Source organism: Macaca thibetana, chromosome 4 (genome assembly GCF_024542745.1).
Source record: "Macaca thibetana thibetana isolate TM-01 chromosome 4, ASM2454274v1, whole genome shotgun sequence".
NCBI lineage: Eukaryota > Metazoa > Chordata > Mammalia > Primates > Cercopithecidae > Macaca > Macaca thibetana.
In genome coordinates this window covers 38059186-38084631 of record NC_065581.1, presented here as the reverse complement: position 1 = coordinate 38084631, position 25446 = coordinate 38059186, and the positions used below count along the sequence as shown (strand labels likewise).

Here is a 25446-nt window from a genome sequence, read left to right as displayed (position 1 = left end):
TGAAAAAATAAAAAACAAAATATCATAGATTGGGTAGCTTGTAAACAGCAGAAATTTATTTCTCACAGTTCTGGAGGCTAGGAAATACAAGATCAAGATGCCAGCAGATTTGGTGTCTGGTGAGGGCCCATTTCCTGGTTCATAGGTAACACCTGCTGGCTGTGTCCCCACATGGTAGAAAGGGCCAGGCAGCTCTTTGGAGCCCCTCTTAAAAGGGCAGTAATCTACCTTCATCACCTCCCAAATACCCCACCACCTAATGCCATCATATTGGTGATTAGTTTCAACATATGCATCTAAATCCAATTTTGAGGGGACACAAACATTCCATGGCATCAACTACTAGTGAGTTAAAGTGAACTTAAAGGTTAGGACCTTTAATGAAATAGAATAGGCCGGGCGCGGTGGCTCACGCCTGTAGTCCCAGCACTTTGGGAGGCCGAGGCGGGCGGATCGCAAGGTCAGGAGATCGAGACCATGGTGAAACCCCGTTTCTACTAAAAATAGAAAAAATTAGCTGGGCGCAGTGGCGGGCGCCTGTAGTCCCAGCTACTCGGGAGGCTGAGGCAGGAGAATGGCGTGGACCCAGGAGGCGGAGCTTGCAGTGAGCCGAGGTTGCGCCACTGCACTCCAGCTTGGGCGACAGAGCAAGACTCCGTCTCAAAAAAAATAAATAAATAAAATGAAATAGAATAGACAGAAATAGAAAAGATCAGAATGTGTTGCATGTAATATGGGCATTGTTTTGCAAAATTTTTTCCCAGCTTTTTTACGCTTACACATACATACGTGTGTGTGTGTGCACGCACGCCTGAGAGCGAGAGATACTTGGTTTGATGTAAAATGTACTTCTCAATAAGAGGTTGTGATCAGCATGTTTGAAAAGCAGTGCTTTAAGGTACAGTACTAGGAATATCTAGGAAAGGCATTGCTGGATCACAGAACATGTACTACTTCCACTTTACTAGATGGTGCCAAATGTTCTCCAAAATGGCTTTTCCAGCTTATCCTCACAGCAATGAGTGTGAGTTTCCATTGCTCCACGTCCTCACCGGTAGTAGAATTTTTTCATGGGATGTTAAATATATCATACACACAAAAGAATTTATAAAACTGATGTGCACAGTTTGATTAATAACATTTGCATTCATGTACCCACTCCCCATGCTATACAACAGGATATCACCGATACCTTAGAAGCCTCTTAGGGGTCCCTTCCTATGGGCATTCCTCTTTTCTCTCTCTTTCAGATGTAACCACTCTGCAGAATTTTATATTAATAATTCCCTTGTTTTCATATTTTCTACCTATGTTTGTAACCTTAAGTAACATACTATTAATATTGTATATATCTATTCTTCTGTTGCCTGCTTCTTTTAGACAATAGTATGATTTTGATATTTACCTATGTTGATGAGTGCAGCTATAGTCCACTCATTTTCACTGTTGTAGTAGACCATTTTATAATATCATTTTATCTATGCTGCTACTGATGGACATTTGGTTGTTTCACATTCTGTGCCACTATGAACTCTGCTGCTACAAACTTTCTTATATGTGTCTTCTGGATAAGTGAACAACTAGAAAGATTTCTCTAGGATGTTGACATGGAAGTGGAATTGGTGGTCTGGAGTGTATGCATAAGTTCACCTTTGCAAAATACAACCCAACTGTTTTTCAAAGTGGTCATTCTACTTTACACTTCCAACCACATGGGATGAGAGTTCCATTTTTATTTCCTGTAACATGGTTTCAACAGTAAATAAAATTTGGAGGGAAAAGGTAGTTCAAAGTCAGATCCTGAGGGAAGGACAAAATGTAGTTGAACAGGAAGCAGAAAAGTAGAAATCTTAGTCTCTGTACCGTCACATAGAAATCTTCCTTCCACTGGGTGTGGTGGCTCATGCCTGTAATCCCAACACTTTGGGAGGCTGAGGCGGGTGGATCACTTGAGGTCAGGAGTTCGAGACCATCCTGGCCAACATGGTGAAACCCTGTCCTCACTGAAATACAAAAAAATTAGCTGGGCATGGTGGCACGTATCTGTAGTCCCAGCTACTTGGGAGGCTAAGGCAGGAGAATTGCTTGAACCTGGGAAGTGGAGGTTGTAGTGAGCCAAGATAGCACCACTGCACTCCAACCTAGGGGACAGAGTGAGACTCTGTCTCCAAAAAAGAAAAAAAAAAAAAAAAAACAGGAGAAGAAGAAGAATAGGAAGAAGAAGAAGAAGAAGAAAGAAGAAGAAGAAGAAGAAGAAGAAGAAGAAGAAGAAGAAGAAGAAGAAGAAGAAGAAGAAGAAGAAATTCCTTTCTTCCTTTCTATTATCATAAATTTCTTTTTTTGAGACGGAGTCTTGCTCTGTAGCCTGGGCTGGAGTGCAGTGGCCGGATCTCAGCTCACTGCAAGCTCCGCCTCCCGGGTTTACGCCATTCTCCTGCCTCAGCCTCCGGAGTAGCTGGGACTACAGGCGCCTGCCACCTCGCCCGGCTAGTTTTTTGTATTTTTAGTAGAGACAGGGTTTCACGGTGTTAGCCAGGATGGTCTCGATCTCCTGACCTCGTGATCCGCCCGTCTCGGCCTCCCAAAGTGCTGGGATTACAGGCTTGAGCCACCGCGCCCGGCCTATCATAAATTTCTACATGGCACAAATTCAAAATCTAAAAATGGATATGCTTAATTGTGGCCACAAAAAAGGTATGTCTACATTAAAATCCCTGGAAACTGTGGATGTTATGTTATTCAGAAAAAGGGTCTTTAACAGATATTAAGTTAAAGATTTTGAGATGAGATCATCTTGGACTGCTTGGCTAGGTCTCAAATCCAATGACAAGTGTTCTTTTATGAGAGAAGATACAGACAGAAGAGAAGGAGGCAGTGTGACGGCAGAAGCAGATTGGCATGATGCAGCCACAAGCCAAGGAATACATGAAGCCACCAGAATCCAGAAGGGGCAGGAAAGGATTCTCTGCTAGAGCCTTTGAAGCATAAGTTTACTTGATTTGGGACTTCCAGCCTCCAGAACCTTAAGATAACAAATTTCTATTGTTTTATGCCACTATGTTTGTTGTGTTTGTTGCAGAGAAGTCCTAGGAAGCTCACGCCGGATATAAAGAAAAACTTGATCTCCCTCACAACTTTTTGCCCATTGCCACCTATTTCTGCTCCCCAGAGGCAACCACTGTTACCAGTTCCTTGTACACCATCCTTATAGAGATATTCTTTTTTTTTTTTTTTTTTTTTTTGAGACGGAGTCTCACGCTGTTGCCCAGGCTGGAGTGCAGTGGCGCGATCTCGGCTCACTGCAAGCTCCGCCTCCCGGGTTCCCGCCATTCTCCTGCCTCAGCCTCCTGAGTAGCTGGGACTACAGGCGCCCGCCACCTCGCCCGGCTAATTTTTTGTATTTTTAGTAGAGACGGGGTTTCACTGTGGTCTCGATCTCCTGACCTTGTGATCCGCCCGCCTCGGCCTCCCAAAGTGCTGGGATTACAGGCTTGAGCCTAGTAATTGGCAGGAACATTGAAAATCATTTTACGGATGAAGCTCAAAGAGAGGAAGAGGCTTGCCCAAGGACCCTAGGGCTAGCCAGCGGCAGATGAATAGCAACCCAAGTTTCCTATTTCTTGTGCTCCTTTAATGTAAGAGAAGTATCTAGAAGCAGATTTTGATATTAGGCCAGAGAGAAAGACGAGCAAAGCATTGGGTGAGTGAAGGGAGGGGAATGCTGTGAAGGTGAGAATGGGGGAAAAATTATGATTTTACCTTAGGTTGACCTCAATTCAATGCAGCACTGCACCAAATCATTGCCACACACTGTAGATAGAAATCAGTTCTTCTAACTAACTTTTATTGAGCATCTACTATATTCCTGGCACTAAACTATATTAAGAACTATAAACATACAGCTCCTGTCCTCAACAAGTGTATAATCTAGTAGAGGAGTCTGGTTAGTAAGTAAAGCAGCATGACAAGTGATAAAAATGGAGGTGTATACTATAATATGTCCTAAGAAAACACAGAGTGGAGCATGATCCTCTCTGATTGGAAAGCTAAGGAAGGCCTTGAAAGATGAGTGTGATTTTACTAGGTAGAGAGGGAGGGAAAAGCATCCTAGGCAGAAGGATGAAACATACATGGAACTATGGATGTCTACAAGGAGAAATTACGTATGAGAAACTGTAGGAGATGCTGTCAGTACCTCACCCACATCCCTCATCCTCTTCGTGTGCTAAGTGCATCTCTTTGCCTGAAGGCTCTTCCCCCAGCTCCCAAGAACTATAGAAAACCATGCTGTTCACGCTCATGACATACTGAAAATGTCTAAGAGTTAACTCCTGGGAGCAGCCCTCAACTAGTGACTGACTCTCAGGAGTTTGTAGATAAACACCCAAGTTCCTTCAACACTTAGAGGGGATAATTCTGAGGTGTGTGTTTCTCAGAGTTTCTTTACAGAATTAAGCTCCTGTTGTCCATTGTGGTAGTTGGCTTAATAGTTTGCTCTTGCCGGGTTCACACCTGTAATCCCAGCACTTTGGGAGGCCAAAGTGGGTGGATCACCTGAGGTCAGGAGATTGAGACCATCCTGGCCAACATGGTGAAACCCTGCCTCTTCTAAAAATACAAAAATCAGCTGGTTGTGGTGTCACGTGCCTGTAGTCCCAGCTGCTTGGGAGGCTGAGGCAGTAGAATTGCTTGAACCCGAGAGGCGGAGGTTGCAGTGAGCCGAGATCGCGCCACTGCACTCCAGCCTGGCGACAGAGCGAGACTCCATCTCAAAAAGAAAAAAAACACAAACAAACTTCGCCCTTTATTGACTGCCTTCCTTCCCCTATATCACTTCTACCTCTTTCCCCACTCATGTTTCTGTCACCTCCAAATAAACTACTTGCACTCAAATCCTTGTCTCAGGGTCAGCTTCTTGGAGAATCCAAACTAAAATTAACCATAAGTAACTCTACATGGTAAGACCAAAGAGTACAAGGAATGGTGTGCAGGGACAAAAGACACTGCAGCAGGGGTCTATCATAGTAGACTTCTAAGGCCATGTAAGTCTTATGTTACCTTTTCCTCTAGGCAATGGGACATTCGTTGCCAGTTTAAGCAGGGACATGACATGAAGAGATCTGCATTGTAGAAGGACCACTCTAGTCACATAGTTAACTATTAAATGGCTTCTGCTACACTTAGAATGAAATCCAAACTCCTAACCATGCCTGATAGGTACTGCATGACCCGGCACCTGGCTGTCTCCCCATCTTCTGATAATTTTTTTTTTTTGAGACAGAGTCTTGCTCTGTTGCCCAGGCTAGAGCGCAGTGGCACAATCATGGCTCACTGCAGCCTCGACCTCCCATGATCAAGCGATCCTTCCACCTGAACCTCCTGAATAGCTGGGATCACAGCATGTGCCACCACATTGGCTAATTTTTAAAATTATTTTGTGGAGATAGGGTCTCACTATGTTGCCCAGGCTAGTCTCAAACTCCTGATCTCAAGTGATCCTCCCACCTCAGCCTCCCAAAGTGCCGGGGTTACAGACGTGAACCACCACGCCCAGCCTGAGAAATGTCTATTCATTTGGCACTTGTGGGTTGACCCTAATGGCACAGCAGTGTCAGAAGCCAGATGAAAAGTAGAAGTAGACTAGATTATTGTTCTCAGTTTCACTCCCTCTTGCAGTGCATAAGAGTAGATGGAGTATATTTCCCTGCAAGACTTCTGGCCGAAGGAATGTGAGCAAAAGTAACAGTTTGCCTCAAGAAGTATTACGTGTTTCCACTCCCATGCCTGCAGTATGAGACAAGCATGCCCTGGGGAGCTACTGGCCCAAGGAAGATAACAGACATGTGGGAGCAGTCAAAAATCCAGACCGAAGCCTGGAACCCACTCCAGGCAACCTTCAGCCTGAAGCTTGAATAAGAAAAAGAGATGCTTGTGGTTTTAAGCCACTGAATTTTGCATCATTATTGTGGCAAGAGCTAATTACTACAGGAGAGAATTAGAGGAGAAGTAGAAGAGAAAAGTGAGCTAATAATACGCTTTCAAGAAGCTTAGCTGTCAAGAAAATGAGAGCCTGTTGGCCGGGCGCAGTGGCTCACACCTGTAATCCCAGCACTTTGGGAGGCCGAGGCGGGTGGATCACCTGAGGTCAGGAGTTCGAGACCAGCCTGACCAACATGGAGAAACCCCTTCTCTACTTAAAAAAAATAACAAAATTAGCCGGGCTTGGTGGTGCATGCCTGTGATTACAGCCACTCGGGAGGCTGAGGCAGGAGAGTCGCTTGAACCCGGGAGGCGGAGGTTGCGGTGAGCCAAGATCATGCCACTGCACTCCAGCCGGGGCAACAAGAGCAAAACTCTGTCTCATAAAAAAAAAAAGAAAAAAAAGAAAAAAAAGTAAAGAAAAGAAAATGAGAGGCTAGTCGATATCCTCCTCCTCCTCCTTATGCTCCTTCTCTTCCTTATTGTCATTATTGTTCTGTTTTGGTATTTTTGCTGCCCATGATATAAATCCCTTTCCCACATATGGAGAATTTCCCACTCTATGAAACTCTGTGGGAAGCAGAGCCCACCTCCTAGTATTATAGCTGAAAACGCCAGCTACTTATTTTCCCAACCTTCCTGTGCTCTAAGTCATGGCACATGTTGTAGGCTCTGCTAATAAAATGCACCCACTCTAGACTTTGAATCAGGAGGAGTTTGTGATGCAAAGAAGCAGAAGTAGCACAGAATCCATTCCACTGATGGGCAATGCCAGCATGGCAGCAACCCCCAGTTTGGGAGAATAGCTGGGGCAGCAGCAACATTCAGGATCTGGTGCTGGGCCTCTCAGTGTAACTATGGAGTCAAATGCTCATTAGCAGCAGTGGCAGTGTCTTCAGTGACCCAGCTCTGTGGTGTGATGTTGGGGCTATCTACCACCCTGTAAGGAAAAACCTCTGAACATAGTGTGGTAGATTTGTTACATTAACGATCTTAATTCTTCCCTGGAGGATCTCATCTTGTTGGACTTCCTCATTCTCACTGGGCTTACCCTTTTGACTTACTATGGTCAATGGGATGTTAGTAAACACTACCCAAGCCAAGGCTTGCAAAGCACTTGTGTGACTGGCTTGCTCTCACTGTTTCTCTCTGCCATTGCCATGAGAACATGTCTAGGCTAGCCTGCTGGATGATGAAAAACATGTGGAACTAGGCCAAGTCTCCCTAAGTTATCCCAGCTGAGGCCATCCTAGTTCAGCCAACAGCCAGTTGAGCCTCAGACATAGGAATCAGCTGAGCCAAAATCAACAGAATTGCCTGGCCAGCCAACAGTTGACCCCAGACACTTGAGTGAGTCCAGCTGAGATCAGCTCAGCTCAGCTCAGCCCAGCCCCAGATAAACTGAACCTCACAAACTTGTGTACTAAATACATGTCCATTGTTACATGCCACTGTGGTTTTATGGTTGTTTATGTGATGTTATTTTGACAATATACAGCCAACACACATATGATTCTCCAGATTTCTCCACAAGTCTATGAGCTGTGGTTTTTCTGCTTAAATCAGCCAAGAGATGGCACTTGTTGCTTGCTCTGACTTACACAGAGAAAGACTGAAAGTAAATTAGAGAGAAACATGGGGTCAAGGGAAAAGCTGAAGTAGGCGAGACTTCAGCATGTTTATGGGCCAAAGATTGGAGGCAGTTGTATTTGTTAGGCTATAAGTGTAGCTGGAAAATAATAGTGCTTTAGACACGATAGAAGTTTACAGTTTTTCTCCCTCATGTGAAAGAAGTTTACAGTTTTTCCCCAAAGGGGTTTCAGCCTCTGGTGAAACCACCTTTGCAAAATTATGACAGTAAGAGAAATCTGACACAGTTGACTCCTTCTTACTTCTAACCTCCAAGTTCTCCTTGTTCATTCCTGTGCATAAGCCAGACTTTGGAAAGAATTTAGTTTACAGTTTAACCTTAAAGCAAGGATGAAAATAGCCCTTTCCAAAACTAAACCACCTTTGTAAAACTAATAAAAGGCCACAAGTTTAGGATTATGAGAGGGCCTGAGTAGGTGGAGTTAAATGATAACCAGCCATTGTTCCAGAGGTCACAAAATTTGTAACTTCCACAGTTCCCCTGTAGATAACATCACTACTGTAGAACCTAAAATTGGCCTTTTGAGATGCCTTTTCAGACTTGCATTTCTGAGGACTGGCTGACTCCATCTGGGCTCCTGACTCCTGACTGAACCGGTCCTGTGCACCCCCCACCCAGAGGCAGACTCAGCACACAAGGACGGTTTTCCGCATCCCTATGATGGCATCCCCCACCAGTCAGCACCACCCATTCCCTAGTCCTCTGCCCACCAAACTATCCTTGAAAAACCCTAGCCAGGCGTGGTGGCGCATGCCTGTAATCCCAGCTACTTGGGAGGCTGAGGCAGAAGAATCGCTTGAAACCAGGAGGCGGAGGTTGCGGTGAGCCAAGATCACACCATTGCACTCCAGCCTGGGCAACAAGAGCGAAACTCTGTCTTAAAAAAAACAAAACAAAACAAAAATAAAAACCAACCCTACCCTCTGAGCCTTTGGGGAGATTGATTTGAGTAATAACTCCATATCCCGTGTGATATAGCCAGCCTCCTGTCAATTAAACTCTTTCTTTACTGCAACGCCATGGTCTCAGTGAATTGGTTTTGTCTGTGTAGCAGGCAGGAAAAACTCCATCTCATAAAAAAAAAAAAAGAAAAGAAAAGAAAAGAAATTGCCACCGGGCAATTACACTGGGATGAAGGACAGGGAGAACATGACCTTTCTCTTCAATACCTTGTGGTTTCCTCCATTTTTCCCCCTTTCAACCCATTCTCAGAACTTGGTCACATGACTACACTCAGCTGCACAGAAGGCTGGAAAATGTAAACCTTATTCTGGCCAACCGAATTTATAACTAAACGCTCTGTTTCAGAGTGGAAGAAGGGGCAAACAGAGAGTAGTAGCCCTTGCCAAAGTAAAGAAGATGGAATAATTAATGGGACAACAGCTCTACGGTAGACTTTATTAGTTATTTCCTTCCCTATTCTTTGTTAAGGGGGCTCTTTTTTGTGTAGGAGGCAGGGCGACTGTGTTCACAGTGTGGGTATAAATCATAATTTGCCAAACGAGTTATGGCAATCCCATTCAACTTTGCCAGGAACTTGCTTTCCCAGACTCTCCTGCAGCTACATGTGCCATGTGACCCAGTTCTGACCAATGAGCCATAAAAAGAAGACTGCTAGGGGCTTTCTGGAAAATGTTTTACTTCCTATGAAAGAGACAAACATGGAGGAGAGCTTACTGGCACACTCCTGCCTAGGATACTGGTGTGAGTCACTGGGGCAGTCAGCTTATGACCACAAAAGTAAGGCCAAAAGAATTACAGATGCCAACCTAGAGCCCTGACACCTTTTTGAGGATCTGAATACCTTGAGAGATGAGCAGGTGGAGAAGGAGAGAAAGAATATTTGAGAAAGTAGGAGTATTTGATGCATGAGAAGGAATGCTTAGCAATACCCCTGGAAAGTTGGGTCCCAGTCAGATCTTGAGGGCTTTGTATGAAGTAGTGTGATTTATTGTCAGAATTACCTCTTTCCAAGCTGGGACTGGTTTCCCTGTTTGTCCGCTGATTCACCACCAAAGCATGACAGGCTTTTCTCTTTGTAGGTTTAAGAGGACTGCCCATCTCTCCCCGCTCAGAGAATTGAAGAACTTTTGTTTTGGAAAATCTAGGCTCTTGAAGGCAAAGATCTAGATGATATGGGTGAGTAGGGAGTGCTGATTTGAAAAGTTGAGGGTGAGTAGAATGGTTCCCAACTTCCTACAGCAAGTGGAATTTCCTTCCCATGGGGGGTATAGAGAGGTACAGGTTCTGCCCACCGTGGGGGCCTGTGTTTGACTCCCTCCCAGACCCCATAGTGTCTGATGGGTTAGCTGAGTGAACACTTGCCTGGGGACCGAGCCCTAAGCCATTGTCTCCAGGGCTATGAGCAGTGGGACCACTGAAGTGTGGACATCAAGCCCTTCACAGTGACCACACTGTCTTGAAGTCTAGAACTCTTCCCTCAGATTCCAAGATTGGGTGAACTCAGGGGGTTCTGTGTGACTCCATCAAGGGGCAGGGAAAGAGCAGGCAAAAAAAAAAGAAAAATTGAGATCAAATTTTTCCCTAACTCCTTGAGGAAGCAGGCCAAAACAGACTTCATATTACTTTTTGAAAATAAAGACAACATGATAAAGCCATCTTTTGTGTTAGCGTTCAGTTACAGTGCAAATGTACACTGTTACATACAAAGCCAAGGGAAATCAGTGAGAAGAGGTCATAAATTATCTCAATGACTTTTTTAAAAAGTTGATGAAGTTTTAAGTAAGAAAATATAGAATGTATGCCTGTAAGAATTCAAGCTTATATATACACAAAGTGTCCGTTTGTTTTTTTAAAAATATAATTTAATTGGCCTGGATATTGCCAGACTAGAAAAAAAATTCAATCTCTCTTATCACCGGGGATCCCTCTTGCTCCCAGGGATGCCCCAGAATCCAGATGTAGAACCTGGAACAGAAAACCTGTAGCATCATTGGGGGTGCTGACAGCTGCCTCATGCCAGCCCAAGGATGGGGACCTTGGAGCCCGCCAGTACCTGCTTCTAGCGCCACATGAGTTGTAGGAATCCTTACTGAGGTTGGAGGATGGAAGTTGGAATCCCTAGTACTCAGGATCCATTCCCCTCTCCAGGTAAAATGCTGAGGTGTCCCTTTTGAGGTCCTGCTCCCTCCTTGGAGCTCTGAAGCTAAGGAGTGAAGGGTCTCCATATTCCCCACCACGTAGACAGCCACCTTTTTTTTCTTTGACAAAGAGTAATACCTTTAGCCTGGGCAACATAGTGAGACCCCGTTTCTAAAAAAAAAAAAAAATTAACCAGGCATGGTGGCATGCAGCTGTAGTTCCAACTACTTGGGAGACTGAGGCAGGAGGATCAGTGGGGCCCAGGAGGTCAAAGGTGCAGTGAGCCAAGATTGTGCCACTACACTTCAGCCTGGGAGATAGAGCAAGACCCTGCCTCAAAAAAAAAAAAAAAAAAAAAGTAATACTTTTATTATATATAGAACTCATGAACATTGAAAAAATGCTAATATCCTAATACATTAATATATTAAGTAAAGACATAACTTGCGAAAAGGTCAATAAAACTGGTTAACTCGTCATAAATGTTCAACCTTAGGAATAATCAATAAGATACAAAAATTAAAATATTACTTTTCACCTACTACTAGGTTAAATAAAGAGAATAAATCAAAATAGAATCTTAAAATAGTAATACCAAATGATAGCAAATACATGCTAAAACAGATATGCACATATATTTTTGATGGAAGAGTGAATTAGTAACAACCATGTGGTGTTTTGTTTTAATGTCTTTTTTAAAATTTATTTTTCTGTTTTACATTAATCATGTTTCTCAAATACACACACATACATGTATACATACATAGAGGTGTGATAGCCGGCCTCAAGCTTGCCTCAATAATCCCTGCCTCCTGGAATTTACACCCCTATGTTGTCCTCTCCCCATAGTCCCCTGCAAAGTCAGTGAGTGTGACCCATTAAATACAGCTGAAGTGATGGATATCACTTCTGAGATTACTAAGATAGTGCAGCTTCCATTTTGCGCTCTCTCTCTCTCTCTCTCTCTCTCTCTTTCTCATCACTTACTCTGGGGGAAGCCAGTGGCCATGTCATGAGGAAATTCAAGTGGCCTATAGAAAGGCCCAGGAGGTGAGGAACTGAGTTCTCCGGCCAACAGCCAAGAAAGAACCGAGGCTTCTTGCCAACAGTCAGAGAGAGAGAGAGCTTGAATGAAGCTTCCCTCCCGCAAGTAGAGCCTTTAGATGGCCCTCCGCCCCAGCCAACAGCTTGACAGCAGCCCTGTGAGGGACCTTGAGCCAGAACCACCTACCTCTGCTACTCGTGGATTCCTGAGTCATGGAAACTATGAGATAGTAAATGTTTTATATCATAAGTGTCTAAGGTTTGAGGTAATTTGTTACAGAGCAATAATGACTAATACAAGAGTTCAGAGGGCAAAATAGTCACACATACTTAAAGGCTTTAAAAAGTCCCAGCAGTTTTCTGTCTCACCTCTTCTTAGCCACCCAGACACACTCCCCAGAGGCTACTGCCCAAGTGCTAGGCTGCCACTGCCAGATTTCCTGTTAGGAGAAGAAAATAAATCCCTAGTTGTTTAAACTACTATTGTTTGAATCTCTGTTCCTTGCAGCCAAACGCTTTTTTTTTTTTTTTTTTTATGAGCTAGGGTCTCACCATGTTGCCCTGGCTGGTCTCAAACCCCTGGGCTTAAGTGATCCTCCCACCTTGGCTTCTCATAGTGTTGAGGTTACAGGTGTGATCCCACAGTGCCCAGCCCCAAATGCATTCTCAACCAATGTAAATGAATCAGGCTCTAAAGCATTATAATGTGTTCGTCGTCATTGTTATTTTCCTCCCTAACCCAGTGTTGCAAGAGATCCATCTGAAATGAGCTGGCAGCAACATATTCTACTGAGATCACAAGTCAACTTGTGAGAGCAATTTAAAATGTAAAGTTCTTGCCAGCAACTGCAAAATGCATCATTATCTTAGGTACCACTGAAATACAAGTATCATTAATTACACTATGCTTCAATGCTTTCGCATATCTTAGAATTTTATTTTATTTATTTATTTATTTATTTATTTATTTTTGAGACAGAGTCTTGCTCTGTCACCCAGACTGGAGTTCAGTGGCAAGATCATGACTCACTGCAGCCTCAGCCTCCTGGGCTCAAGCAGTCCTCCCAAGTAGCTGGGACTACAGGCATGGCCACAAAGCCCAGCTAATTTTTGTATGTTTTGTAGAGATGGGTTTTTGCCATGTTGCCCAGGCTAGTCTCAAACTCCTGGGCTCAAGTGATATGCCCACCTTGGCCTCCCAAAATGCTGGAATTACAGGCATGAGCCACTATGCCCAGCCCATGACTGAATTTTTATTGTATGCTTATCAAAATAATTTTTAATACTTATTTAGACATAGGGCTTTTGTTTTTGTTTTGGAGACAGAGTCTCTGTCAACCAGGCTGGAGTGCAGTGGTATGATCTCGGCTCACTGCAACCTCCACCTCTTGGGTTCAAGTGATTCTCATGCCTCAGCCTCTCTAGTAGCTGGGATTACAGGCGTGCACCATCATGCCTGGCTAATTTTTGTATTTTTAGTTGAGACAGGGTTTCACCCTGTTGGCCGACTGGTCTTGAACTCCTGATCTCAGGTGATCTGCCTGCCTTGGCCTCCTAAACTGCTGGGATTACAGGCATGAGCCACCATGCCCAGCCTAGACCTAGATTTTTTTAAATCATGTATCAATACTTAGAAGAATACTCAACCTCAAGAGTAATCAATAAAATGTAAAAATTAAGTCTCTCCCTTTCATGTTGGCATCCTTAGCCTACTTGTTTTTGTCTTCATGCTTGTTGCTTCAGTAACAAAATAGCTGCTGAGGCTCCAGGCATCACACCACGTTCAAGGCAAGAAAAAGGAAGAAGTGAGAATGGTGCCAGCCACATCATCTTCTCTTATCAGGAAAGGCAAAAGTCTTCCTAGATCTCCCAGCAGGTTTCTGCTTATGTGTCAGTTGCTAGAACTGTGTGCCATGAACACCCTGGATACAAGCAAAAACCTGGAAAAGCACATATTTTGCCTGGGTCTGGGCTCATTGCCATCCTGAGAAAAAGCAGACTTCTGGTAGCAAAGAAGGTGGAAATAGGTATTGGGAAGGAAGCTAATGTTGTCTGCTACAACACAGCTTAATAAGTAGTAGTTTTATGTGCATAATAAATAGTAGCTACTCCTTGGCATAAAGTAAGAATAATGATAACAAAAATACTTACATAATTATATTGTGTAAGTGCTTACTATGTGCCAGGAACTGTTCTGAATGTTTTAAATATGTTAACTCATTTAATCTTCACAGCAATTTTGTGAGGTAAATGTTACTATCCTTGGTTTTTGGGTGTTTTTTTTTAGTATTTTTAATTCTACTTTATATGCATACAATTAGATTGATCATAATCCCTGGTTCATGACATACCCTCATTGATCCATGCTTGGCTCTCTTTTGTTTACTTTTTAAATATTAGTTATTTTAAATAATATATAGGTACCTTCAAATCCCCTATCCAAAATAAAATTAGGGTCTGGTCAGCAATTTGCATCTGGCTGTGTGGTACCCCCAACGTATTTTACTTCCTCCCCTGGACAAAGTGATCATCATCCAGAATTCTGAGCTCATTTTCCTTCACTTGGCTTTTCATACAGTTTTATGGTTTTCTTGTGTCTATATAAAGTCCTAAAAATATGTGTGTGTAGTGTGTGTATATATATATATAGAGAGAGAGGATTGTTTTTAACTGTATGTCTTTAGTACTTTTTTCACTTTATATTACATTGTTAAGAGTGTACCATATTGTTGTATGTTGCTACAGTTGTTCCTTTTGACACCTGTTTAACACTCCCATTGTGCAAATATGTAGCAGTTTATTCATCCTGAAACCATTCTTTATTGAAGTGCCTATAACATTCTTATTGATTTTCTCTTTTCTGGTTATTAACTGGTCTAATTCTGTTACATTCAAGCTTTGCCATTTGATTCTAACAGTTTTCCAACATCCTTTTTCATGGCTGCATGAGGTCCTGAATCTTCTGCAAGACTTGCAATAATTTCTTGCAAATGACTTGCCTTGTGTTGTGTGTTGTCAGATATTTACGTCGGGCTACTAGGGAGAGGCTGACCAATAAAGATTTTGACTTGATGGGGCTTAGTGCACACAGAGAGCCCTCCGTTTCAGCAAGGGGAACATTGGGGGGCTGAGAGAGGCAGGCAATGTCAATTCACTTATGAATATTTTCTTGTCACGATGACTTGTTTCCCTGGGCAACCTGGCAAATGTGGGAGAACTTTGATTATGAACACTCAGATACGCAGAAGTCCCTACATCGTGGCAAATTCTTTAACACTTCTCCCACAAAAGGTAGAATCTGATTCCTCTCCCCTTGAATATGGCCTTGGTGACTCACTTCTAAAGAATAGCGTCCAGGAAAAGTGTTGCTATGGGACTTCTGAGGCTAGAATAAGAAAAGGTGATACAGCTTCCATCTGGCTTGCTCTTTTTGGGACACTCATTCTGGAGAAGCCAGTCATCAGACTGTGAAGGTGCCCAAAGGAGCCCACACAGAGAGGTCATGGAGAAGCCCACGTGGATGGGAACTGAGGCCTCCAACTGACAGCCAGCAGCAATCGCCAGGCATGTGAATGGGTCTTCTAGGAGAGGCTACAAAGTTTGAGGAGCAGTAGCAAGTCATCCTGGACATGCCCTGTCTAAATTCCCCACAATGTACAGAATTAAGCTAATTGTGCTTTGTCTAAAGTCCTCACCCATCAAATCAATGGTTATCTTATGCTACTAAGTTTTGGGGTAATTTGTTATACAAACTAATAAAATTATTAAAAAAAAAAAAAGTAACTGGCACATCCAATTTAAAGATGAACAAGCTGAATCTTGGAGAGAATAAATTCAGAGTACATTTACTGTGAAGCCAAGATTGAAGCCTGGCCATTTGACTTGAAAATTTGCTGATCTCAACCTTGACACCCTTCCTATAATGGTCTATTATTCCCTTTCATTTTCAGGATATCCTTGGTTACTCAGAACACGACTAATTAGCTTACTCTCCCACCCCAGGATTGAACCTAGGAGGGCAATGCTACCACCAAAAAAATACACATGCTCATACTCTAAAAATAACCCACTCAGAAAGGGTTAAACTGAGCTGCAGATTGGCCAATGATAAATGCTTAGTTCTGGGCCTAAAAAACAAAGAGTATTTAAAAATAAATGGCCGGGCACAGTGGCTCATGCCTGTAATCCTAGCACTTTGGGAGGCAGAGGTGGAAGAATCACTTGAGCCCGGGAGTTCAAGACCAGCCTGGGCAACACAGTGAGACCCTGTCTCTGGTTTTTTAAAATTGTTTTTAAATTAAAAATAAAATAAACATTACATACTTTTTTGAGTTCAAACATGATGTTAAAGTGAGATGAAAGGATAAAAATCAGTTTTCTTTTACAATGTTTTGTTATGTTAAAAATTTTTTATCTACCTAGCTTTATTTCTCTAGTATGAATATTTTTTTAAACTCTACACAAAGATATTGCTATGGTTTGAATGTGTTTGATCCCTCCAAAATTCATGTGTTGAAACTTAATCCCCATAGTGGTGGTATTAAGAGATAGGGACTTTGGGGCAGGGATGAAGTCATGAGGGTTCCTTCAAAAATGGGTTAGTGCTTTATAAAAGGACTAGAGGGAGCTAGTTTAGGTCCCCTTGCCCTTCTACTTTCCTCCCTGTGAGGACACAGAAACAAGGCATCATCTTGAAAGCAGAGAGCAGTCCTGACTAGACACGAATGCCAGTGCCTTGATCTTGGACTTCCCAGCCTCCAGAACCATGAGAAATACATTTGCGTTCTTTATATATTACCCAGTCTGTGGTCTTCTGTTACAGCAGCATAAATGGTCTAAGACAGATATCTTTAATTTAAAATAATTTAAAATGTTGCCAGCATTCCAAGATGGAATTGGAATCACTTCCAATTGTGTAGTATTTGAAGTAATATACCATTTCCAGAAATTTTCACAAACAAAAAAAGCTTTGTTCTATCCCCAGCTACTTCTCATGATAATATTTTTAGCTCTTGGTTTAGACTATGATAGAGTTATCCAGCTGTCCTTCCACATTGCCAGCTTTAACCATTTTTGCAGTTAAGAAGATACTGTATTTTTTTAAAAAGCCCATACCAGCATAAGGGTAGACAGTGGGATTTATTTAATGATCTGGGTTTATTAGGAATTCATGAAATAATTATATTTTCATAAATTCATTTTTATTAAAATTATGCATGTGTGCATAATATTAATATGTAAACCTTATAATAAAACCAGCATTTCTTTTTTATTTCTACCCTATCCTTATTCATACTTTTCATAGGTAACCACTTTCAATTCTTCTATTTCCCCTCCTATTTACCTCTTTATCTCAAAATTGTATGTGTATACCGATATTTCTTTTCTTTTTTTTGAGATGGAGTCTCACTCTGTCGCCTAGGCTGGAGTGCAGTGGCACCATCTCAGCTCACTGCAACCTCTCCCTCCTGGGTTCAAGTAATTCTCCTGCCTCAGACTCCTGAGTAGCTGGGACTACAGGCACAAGCCACTACATCCAGCCAGATGTGGACTTCTTATCCTCTACACACACACTCACTGCCTTTCCTCCCAAACTCTTAACTGTATCATCACTAGTGGCTATCTCAAGATTACAACTTCATAAGCACAGGTACTCCTCAACTTACGATGAGGTTATGTCCCAAGAAACCCATCATAAGTTGAAAATATTGTTAAGTCAAAAATGCATTTCAGTGGCCAGGCACGGTGGCTCACGCCTGTAATTTCAGCACTTTGGGAGGCCAAAGTAGGTGGACCATCTGAGGTCAGGAGTTTGAGACCAGCCTGGCCAACATGGAGAAACCCCACCTCTATTAAAAATACAAAAATTAGCTAGGTATAGTGGTGCATGCCTGTAATCCCAGCTACTGGGGAAGCTGAGGCAGGAGAATTGCTCAAATCTGGGAGGCAGAGGTTGCAGTGAGCCAAGATCACGCCACTGCACTCCGTCCTGGGTGACAGAGTGAGACTATCTCACAAAAAAAAAAAAAAAAAAAGAAAGAAAGAAAGAAAGAAAGAAAAGAAAAAAAAATGCATTTAATACACCTAACCTATCAAACATCATCACTTAGCCTCGCCTACCTTAAATGTACTAAGAACACTTACATTAGCCTACTCTTGGGCAAAATCATCTAATACAAAGACTATTTTATAATAAAGTGTTGAATATCTCATGTAATTTGTTGAATTACTATACTGAAAGTGAAAATCAGAATGGCGGTATGGGTACTCCAAGTATTGTTTTTACTGAATGCATATCACTTTTGCACCATTGTAAAGTGGAAAAATTTTAAGTCAAACCATTGTAAGTCAGGGACCATCTGTATTGTTTATTGTCCAAAGGAAATGTGATGGTTTTTGGACTATGATGAGAGCAGTGGAGATGGTGCTACGGTTTGAATGTATATGGCCCTCCAAAAGTCATATGTTGGAACTCAAATCCCAGTGTGATAGTAGTAAGAGGTGGAGCCTTTGGGAAAATGATTAAGTCATCAGGGCATCACCTTTGCGAATGAGATTAATGCCCTCGTAAAAGAGGATTCATAGAGCTGCCTCTTGCCCTTCCACCTTCTCCCATGTGAGCATGCAGCAGCAAGATGCCACCTGAAAGCAGGGAAAGCCAGCCCTGCTGGTGCCTTAATCTTGGACTTCTCAGCCTCCAAAACTGAGAAATAAATTTCCGTTGTTTATAAATTACCCAGTCTGTGGTATTGTGTCATATTGCATGAATGGACTAAGATGGATCAGAAAAATAATGATTCAAGAGATTGGTGGGAAGGAGAGTTGATGGAACTTGGTGAGTTCTTTTGGATGTTGAGGATGAGCAAGAGGAAGGTACATGGGGAAATGGGTAGAAGAGGGTTAATACCATTTACTTAAATAAAGAAAGACCAGAGAAACAGCAGGTGGGGGCGGGAGTTTGGCACATGCTAAGTTTGAGCAGCCCCAAAAGAGTTCCCAAATAGAGGCATTCTAGTTGAATATGTCAACTGAAGCTCCAAACTGAAGACCAGATTGGATTGGGAGTCACCAGTGCAGTGGACATCGCATTTGTTCTCGGTGTACATGGCAGCTGAACCACAGTGAGGTTACCAAAGAAGAGAGCATAAAGTGAGAACAGTGTCTTGGTTTGTGCACTGAGGGAGACTAGCCTTTAGGAATAAACAGAAGGAAGCTAATAAAGGAGGCTGAGAAAGAGTTGCCAGACAGGTGAGAGAAAAACAAGGTGAGTTTGGTGTCAGAAGTCAAGAGAAGATGTTTGAAGAGATAAGGAGTGGTCAACTGAAATGATAAATGGAAGGTTCCGGGGAGGGCAAGAGCATGGGCTCTGGAACAGAGATAACAACATGGTAGAGGAGGAAAGAGACTTCCTCTTTGTAACAAAGGAAGGGAGTGTGTATGTGGAAATGGGGTTTGTGGATTCTGAGACCAAAGGTTTGGACTAGCTGTTGCAGAGAACAGGAGAGGAAGTTAAACAGAGAAGGGTAGTAGGATTTCCCAGCAGTGTTTAGAGCCAGTTAAACTGGTGACCATTAATAGGGTATAAAACTATTGTCAGGAGGCTGAGACAGGAGAATGGCGTGAACCCAGGAGGCAGAGGTTGCAGTGAGCTGAGATTGCACCACTGCACTCCAGCGTGGACGACAGAGCGAGACTCCATCTCAAAAAACAAAACAAAACAAAACAAAACTGTTACATAGGACCCTTAGTCTAGATTATCCTTGAAAGTTTGGAAAAAGTATATAGAAAATCCATTATGGGCAGGAGCCTTGTGGTAGAAAGTTCTCCTGACTTTTGCTATTTCAGCATGTTACTCTGTTTGTGATCTCTAATTCTCTTTGCATCAACTTGGGAAAATTCTATTTTTTGGAACGAGGCGTCCTTTTGTGCCCATTAATCAAATCTATTAGCCCAGATTTAAGAATAAATTCCATTTCACCCCTCTCTCCCCCCCCAACGAAAGACTTACACAAGCAAAAAAGAAAATACCTCATAAGGTGACTTATCCTTCAGCTGCCCAGTTTCAGGGAAGGAGAAAGCAGATAATTCGGTTCATGCAAGCTTGAGGTTTTTGCCTGGGTCCCACCTCCAGAGATTCTGATTTCAGTAAGTGTGGGCTAGGGACTGAGATTCTGTAATTTTTTTTAGCCACACGGTAAGGAAGACCTAGGAAGCAGGGGTCTGAGGAAGAATAATGGTCTGAAAGTGGGGAGAAAATCCAGAAGCAGAGTAGCCCCATTTCCTGAAAGAAAAAAAAAATTGTAAATTTCTCTCCGCATTGAAAATGTAAATATGTATATATATTATATATAAAAGATAAAAGATAAAACACCCAGGCAGCATGAGCTTTCTGGTGATTTTTTTTTTTTTTTTTTTTTTTTTTTTGAGACAGAGTCTCGCTCTGTTGTTTAAGTTAGGCTGTGGGATTAAACCAAATCAATTCAAGAACCTAGTTAAATCACTGTCACTAAATTCCATTTAATTTAGTTTAACTTAATTTTTATTTATTTTCTTTTTGAGATGGAGTCTCACTCCATCTCGTCACCCAGGCCGGAGTGCAGTGGCATCATCTCGGCTCACCGCAACCCCACCTCCCAGGTTCATGCCATTCTCTTGCCTCAGCCTCCTGAGTAGCTGGGACTATAGGCACATGTTACCACGCCTGGCTAATTTTTGTATTTTTAGTAAAGATGAGTTTTCACCATGTTGGCCAGGATAGTCTCGATCTCCTGACCTCATTATCCGCCTGCCTCGGCCTGCCAAAGTGCTAGGATTAGAGGTGTGAGCCACCGTGCCCAGCCTGATTTCTCAAAAATTAAATGGAGGCCAGGTGTGATCGCTCACGCCTGTAATCCCAGCACTTTGGGAGGCTGAGGCAGGTGGATCACTTGAGGTCAGGAGTTCAAGACCAGACTGGCCAACATGGTGAAAGCCCATCTCTACAAAAAAAAAAAAAAAAAAAAAATGAGCTGGGCATGGTTGCTTGCACCTGTCATCCCAGCTACTTGCAAGGCTGAGGCAGGAGAATCACTTGAACCCAGGAGGTGGAGGTTGCAGTGAGCAGAGATCATGCCACTGCACACTTCAGCCTGGGTGATGAGATGGAGTGAGACTCCATCTCAAAAAGAAAATAAATAAAAATTAAGTTAAGCTAAATTAAATGGAATTTAGTGACAGTGATTTAACTAGGTTCTTGAATTGATTTGGTTTAATCCCACAGCCTAACTTAAACAACAACGACAAAAAAAAAAAAAAAAAAAAAACCTTTGTGTTGTTATTTAGTTTCACTGAAAAGAAAATTCATCATTAAAACCCTTTTCAAAAAAATTAACTTAATTTTTACAAGACAACTGCCCAGCTGTAGAGAGGCAATTTACCCAGGTCCAAAGAAAAATTCAAAGGCTGTTCTGCTTAACTGTGTTAAGCAGAATTTTGGCCCCTTTATTGGTTTGCTAGGGCTGCTATAACTACATATCATAGAGTGGCTTAAACAACATAAATTAATTTTCTCACAGTTCTTGAATTCTGTGATCAAGGTGTCAGTAGGGTTGGGTTTTTTTGAGGCTTTTCTCCTTAGTTTGTAGATAGCCACCCTTACCACCCCCGCGCCATGTTTTCACATGGTCATCCCTCTCTGTGTGTCTGTGTCCTAATCTTCTCTTCTTGTAAGAAATGGCAGATTAGGTCTGACACTAATGATATAATTTTAACTTAATTACCTCTTTAAAGACCCTACTTCTAAATTCAGTCACATTCTGCAGTGCTGGGGGTTAGGATTTCAACATAGAATTGAAATCCCTGGCGAGGAGGGGCACAATTCAGCCCATAACAGCCCTTATGGCCTTTGCCCCCTCGTATCACACCTGTGAGTATGCAAAATGGACTTTGCAGATGCAATTAAGGTTAAGGACCTGAAGGTAAAGAGATTATCTTGGATTATACAAGTGGGTCCAGTCTAACCACACAAACCGGTAAATGGAGAGAATTTCTCCAATTAGAGTTTCTTTTGTGACAGAAGAAGTCAGAGAGATTCCAAGCGTGAGAAGGACTTGCTGTACCACTGCTGGCTCCGAGAGTCCAGGAGCAAGGCCTGGAAGGAGGCCTCTAAAAGTCAGGGGTGGCCCTCAGCTAACAGCCAGTAAGGAAATAGGGATCTTCATTCTACAAATGCAAGGAACTGAATTCAGCCGATAAACTGAAGGAGGCTGGAAGGGGATTCTTCCCTAGAATTTCCCAAGAAGCATCCCGCTAGCCCAGGATACCTCCATTTCTTTTTTTTTTTTTTTTTGAGACGGAGTCTGGCTCTGTCGCCCAGGCTGGAGTGCAGTGGCCGGATCTCAGCTCACTGCAAGCTCCGCCTCCCGGGTTCACGCCATTCTCCTGCCTCAGCCTCCCGCGTAGCTGGGACTACGGGCGCCCGCCACCTCGCCCGGCTAATTTTTTGTGTTTTTTAGTAGAGACGGGGTTTCACTGGGTTATCCAGGATGGTCTCGATCTCCTGACCTCATGATCCGCCCGTCTCGGCCTCCCAAAGTGCTGGGATTACAGGCTTGAGCCACCGCGCCCGGCCGATACCTCCATTTCTACCTTGTAAAATCTGCAGCAGAGAAACCACCAGTTGAGTATTGAGGCAACTGGGACTAGTGACCCGCAGAACTGAGATACTATTATAACTTTGTGTTGTTTTAAGCCACTCAGTTTGTGGTAATTTGTTATGGCAGCAATAGAAAGCAAATCAACAACCAACTGCTGCAGAGTCAGCACATTAAGAAGTACTAGAAATTAAATCTATAGATGACTGTAACTTAGAATGAGCCAAATAATAAAATTAATCTAATGAAGTTACTAGTAAAACTGAAAGTTGCTAGGGATCCACCCACCTTGGTCTCCCAAAGTGCTGAGATTACAAGCGTGAGCCACTGGCCTTATTATTATTTTTTGAGATGGAGTTTCACTCTTGTGAAAATTGCAACATGGCCCTCAAATATGTTTTGTCTGAACAGCACAATCTATTAAGGAAATTTGAATTCAAATACTTTCAGGCAGGTGGACACTGTCCTAATTGCTACAATCTCTACCACTCCCTAGTAACTTTTTCTTTCTTTGTTTTTTCTTTTTTGAAATGGAGTCTTGCTATGTTGCCCAGGCTGGCCTCAAACTCCTGGGTTCAAGTGATGCTCCTGCCTTAGCCTTTCAAGTAGCTGGGACTATAGGTGCAAGCCACCACACTCAGCCCTAGTATCTTCACACCCCTCAACCTCACCCATTTATTTGACTTGCCTAGCTCTGGAAGGCCTTAGAGTTTGAGACTCTTGCTTTAGAAGTCTCTTTATCTCACTTGATAGAGCAAATGTGAAATTTTCCATAACATGGAAACATTAACTTTTTTTTCTGTGTTCCTATTTGTGACTTTTTAAATCTCAGTATTGGATCAGTTTTTTCCCTACAAACTTTTTTCCTATATATATATCTCAAGATACATACAAAGTCAATATTAAATTATGTTTTAATTTTGCAAATTAAAATATTTACTTCATATAAGCATATCAGTCAAATGAGATTGTGTAATAATGATAAAGATAATGATAATAATAAACATTTAGGCTGAGCTCAATGGCTCACGCCTGTAATCCCAGCAGCATTTTGGGAGGTCGAGCCAGGTGGATCACGAAGTCAGGAGTTTGAGACCAGCCTGGCCAGCATGGTGAAACCCCATCTCTACTAAAAATACAAAATTAGCCGGGCATGGTGGTATGCGCCTGTAGTCCCAGCTACTTGGGAGGCTGAGGCAGGAGAATTGCTTGAACCTGGGAGGCAGAGGTTGCAGTGAACTGAGATCGTGCCACTACACTCCAGCCTTGGTGACAGAGCGAGACTCTGTCTAAAAAAAAAAAAATTGTCTTAGCTTAGAGCAATCAAGAGTACACACTTAGAAGTTCTGCAGCATAGATGGGAAAAAGAATGGGAGGGAAGGGAAGGAAGGAGAAGAACTAAGACAGAGAGAAAGAAGAAGGCCGGGCGCGGTGGCTCAAGCCTGTAATCCCAGCACTTTGGGAGGCCGAGACGGGCGGATCATGAGGTCAGGAGATCGAGACCATCCTGGCTAACACGGTGAAACCCCGTCTCTACTAAAAAATACAAAAAACTAGCTGGGCGAGGTGGCGGGCGCCTGTAGTCCCAGCTGCACAGGAGGCTGAGGCAGGAGAATGGCGTGAACCTGGGAGGCGGAGCTTGCAGTGAGCTGAGATCCAGCCACTGCACTCCAGCCCGGGTGATAGAGCAAGACTCCGTCTCAAAAAAAAAAAAAAAAAAAAAAAAAAAAAAAAGAGAGAGAAAGAAGAAAGGAGAAAGGAACATAATGGCCCTGAGAGTTAGTGAGGAAGATGACTCAGATGAGAGACAACGGAAGAAGAATTGCCAACATTGACCAAAGGCCTACTCTAATCAAGGCCTTACTCTAGCCAAGGCCCTCCTTAGGAGCTAGGGGATGGATGGAGTCTCTGGGCTCAGTGAATTAAAAAAATACCTGAAACACACAAAGCACAAGTAGGTTGAGTATGAAGGCAAGTGATTTGGTTTGGAGGCAGAAAGTTGTGAATTCAAATCCTAATTTTGCTGCTGAGCAGATATACAGACCTGGACAAAATTAATTAGCTTCTGTAACGCTCAATATCCTTACTGGTAGCCATGAAAATGATTATTATAAGTATAAAATATTTAAATAACACTTTAAGACAATATATAATAAAATATATCATAAGACAATACATGAGTTATTACCAAGTTAATTGTAAGGAAATGGTGATCTTGGGCCGGTGCCGTGGCTCATGCCTATAATCCCAGCACTTTGGGAGGCCGAGGTGGGTGGATCACGAGGTCAGGAGTTCGAGCAGCCTGACCAACATGGTGAAACCCATCTCTACTAAAAATACAAAAAAATTAGCTGGGTGTGGTTACCTGCTCCTGTAATCCCAGCTACTCAGAAGGCTGAGGCAGGAGAATCGATTGAACCCGGGAGGCGAGATCGTGCCACTGCACTCCAGCCTGGGCGACAGAGCAAGACTCTGTCTAAAAAAAAAAAAAAAAAAAAAAGAGAATGGTGATCTTGAGATAAAGGGGAGATATCTCTTTATGAGGAGATGGTGAAGAAGCATAGACTCAGTGAAATAAGCATGTAGACAGGAGGAATCTGCTGGATTCTTCAAAAGAGCAAAGTCACGGGAGGTGCTAGATCCCAGTGGATCACTAGTTCTCGTTACACTTCTTCAATAAAGAAGTTTAGGAAGTATAACATGGTACAAGCTACGCCACTGCAACAAAGAAACCCCAAAAGACAATGGCTTATTTATGATGGGAGTTTATTTCTCTCTCAAGTAGCAATGACCCACGGCTGATAGGGTAGGTCATAGATCAGTTCCAGTCATGGCTAAAAAACAGGAAGGGGGAAAGGGAGAGGGTGAGAGCACTCCTAATTCTTTTATGAGCAAGACTGTAAAGTGGCACACATCACTTCCATTAGCATCCCGTTGGTCACGGGGCCACATACATCAGCAAGCGAAGCTGGGAAATGTAGTCATTAGCTGGGTGGCCATGTGTCTAGCTAAAGGTAAAAGTGAAAAGGGAGAAATGAA

The 25446-nt window shown here is 42.7% G+C and overlaps 1 protein-coding gene across 2 annotated transcripts in view; it reads left to right on the top strand.

The window, feature by feature from the left end:
* Positions 1 to 9691: 9691 nt before the first annotated feature.
* TMEM217 (transmembrane protein 217) overlaps positions 9692 to 25446 on the top strand; it is a 29386-nt gene continuing 13631 nt past the window's right edge. For both annotated transcript variants that reach the window (XM_050787832.1, XM_050787831.1), the window contains exon 1: positions 9692 to 9769. In XM_050787832.1, coding sequence (XP_050643789.1) covers positions 9766 to 9769 — 4 coding nt within the window. In that variant the 5' untranslated portion in view covers positions 9692 to 9765. The remainder of the gene's footprint in view (positions 9770 to 25446) is intronic.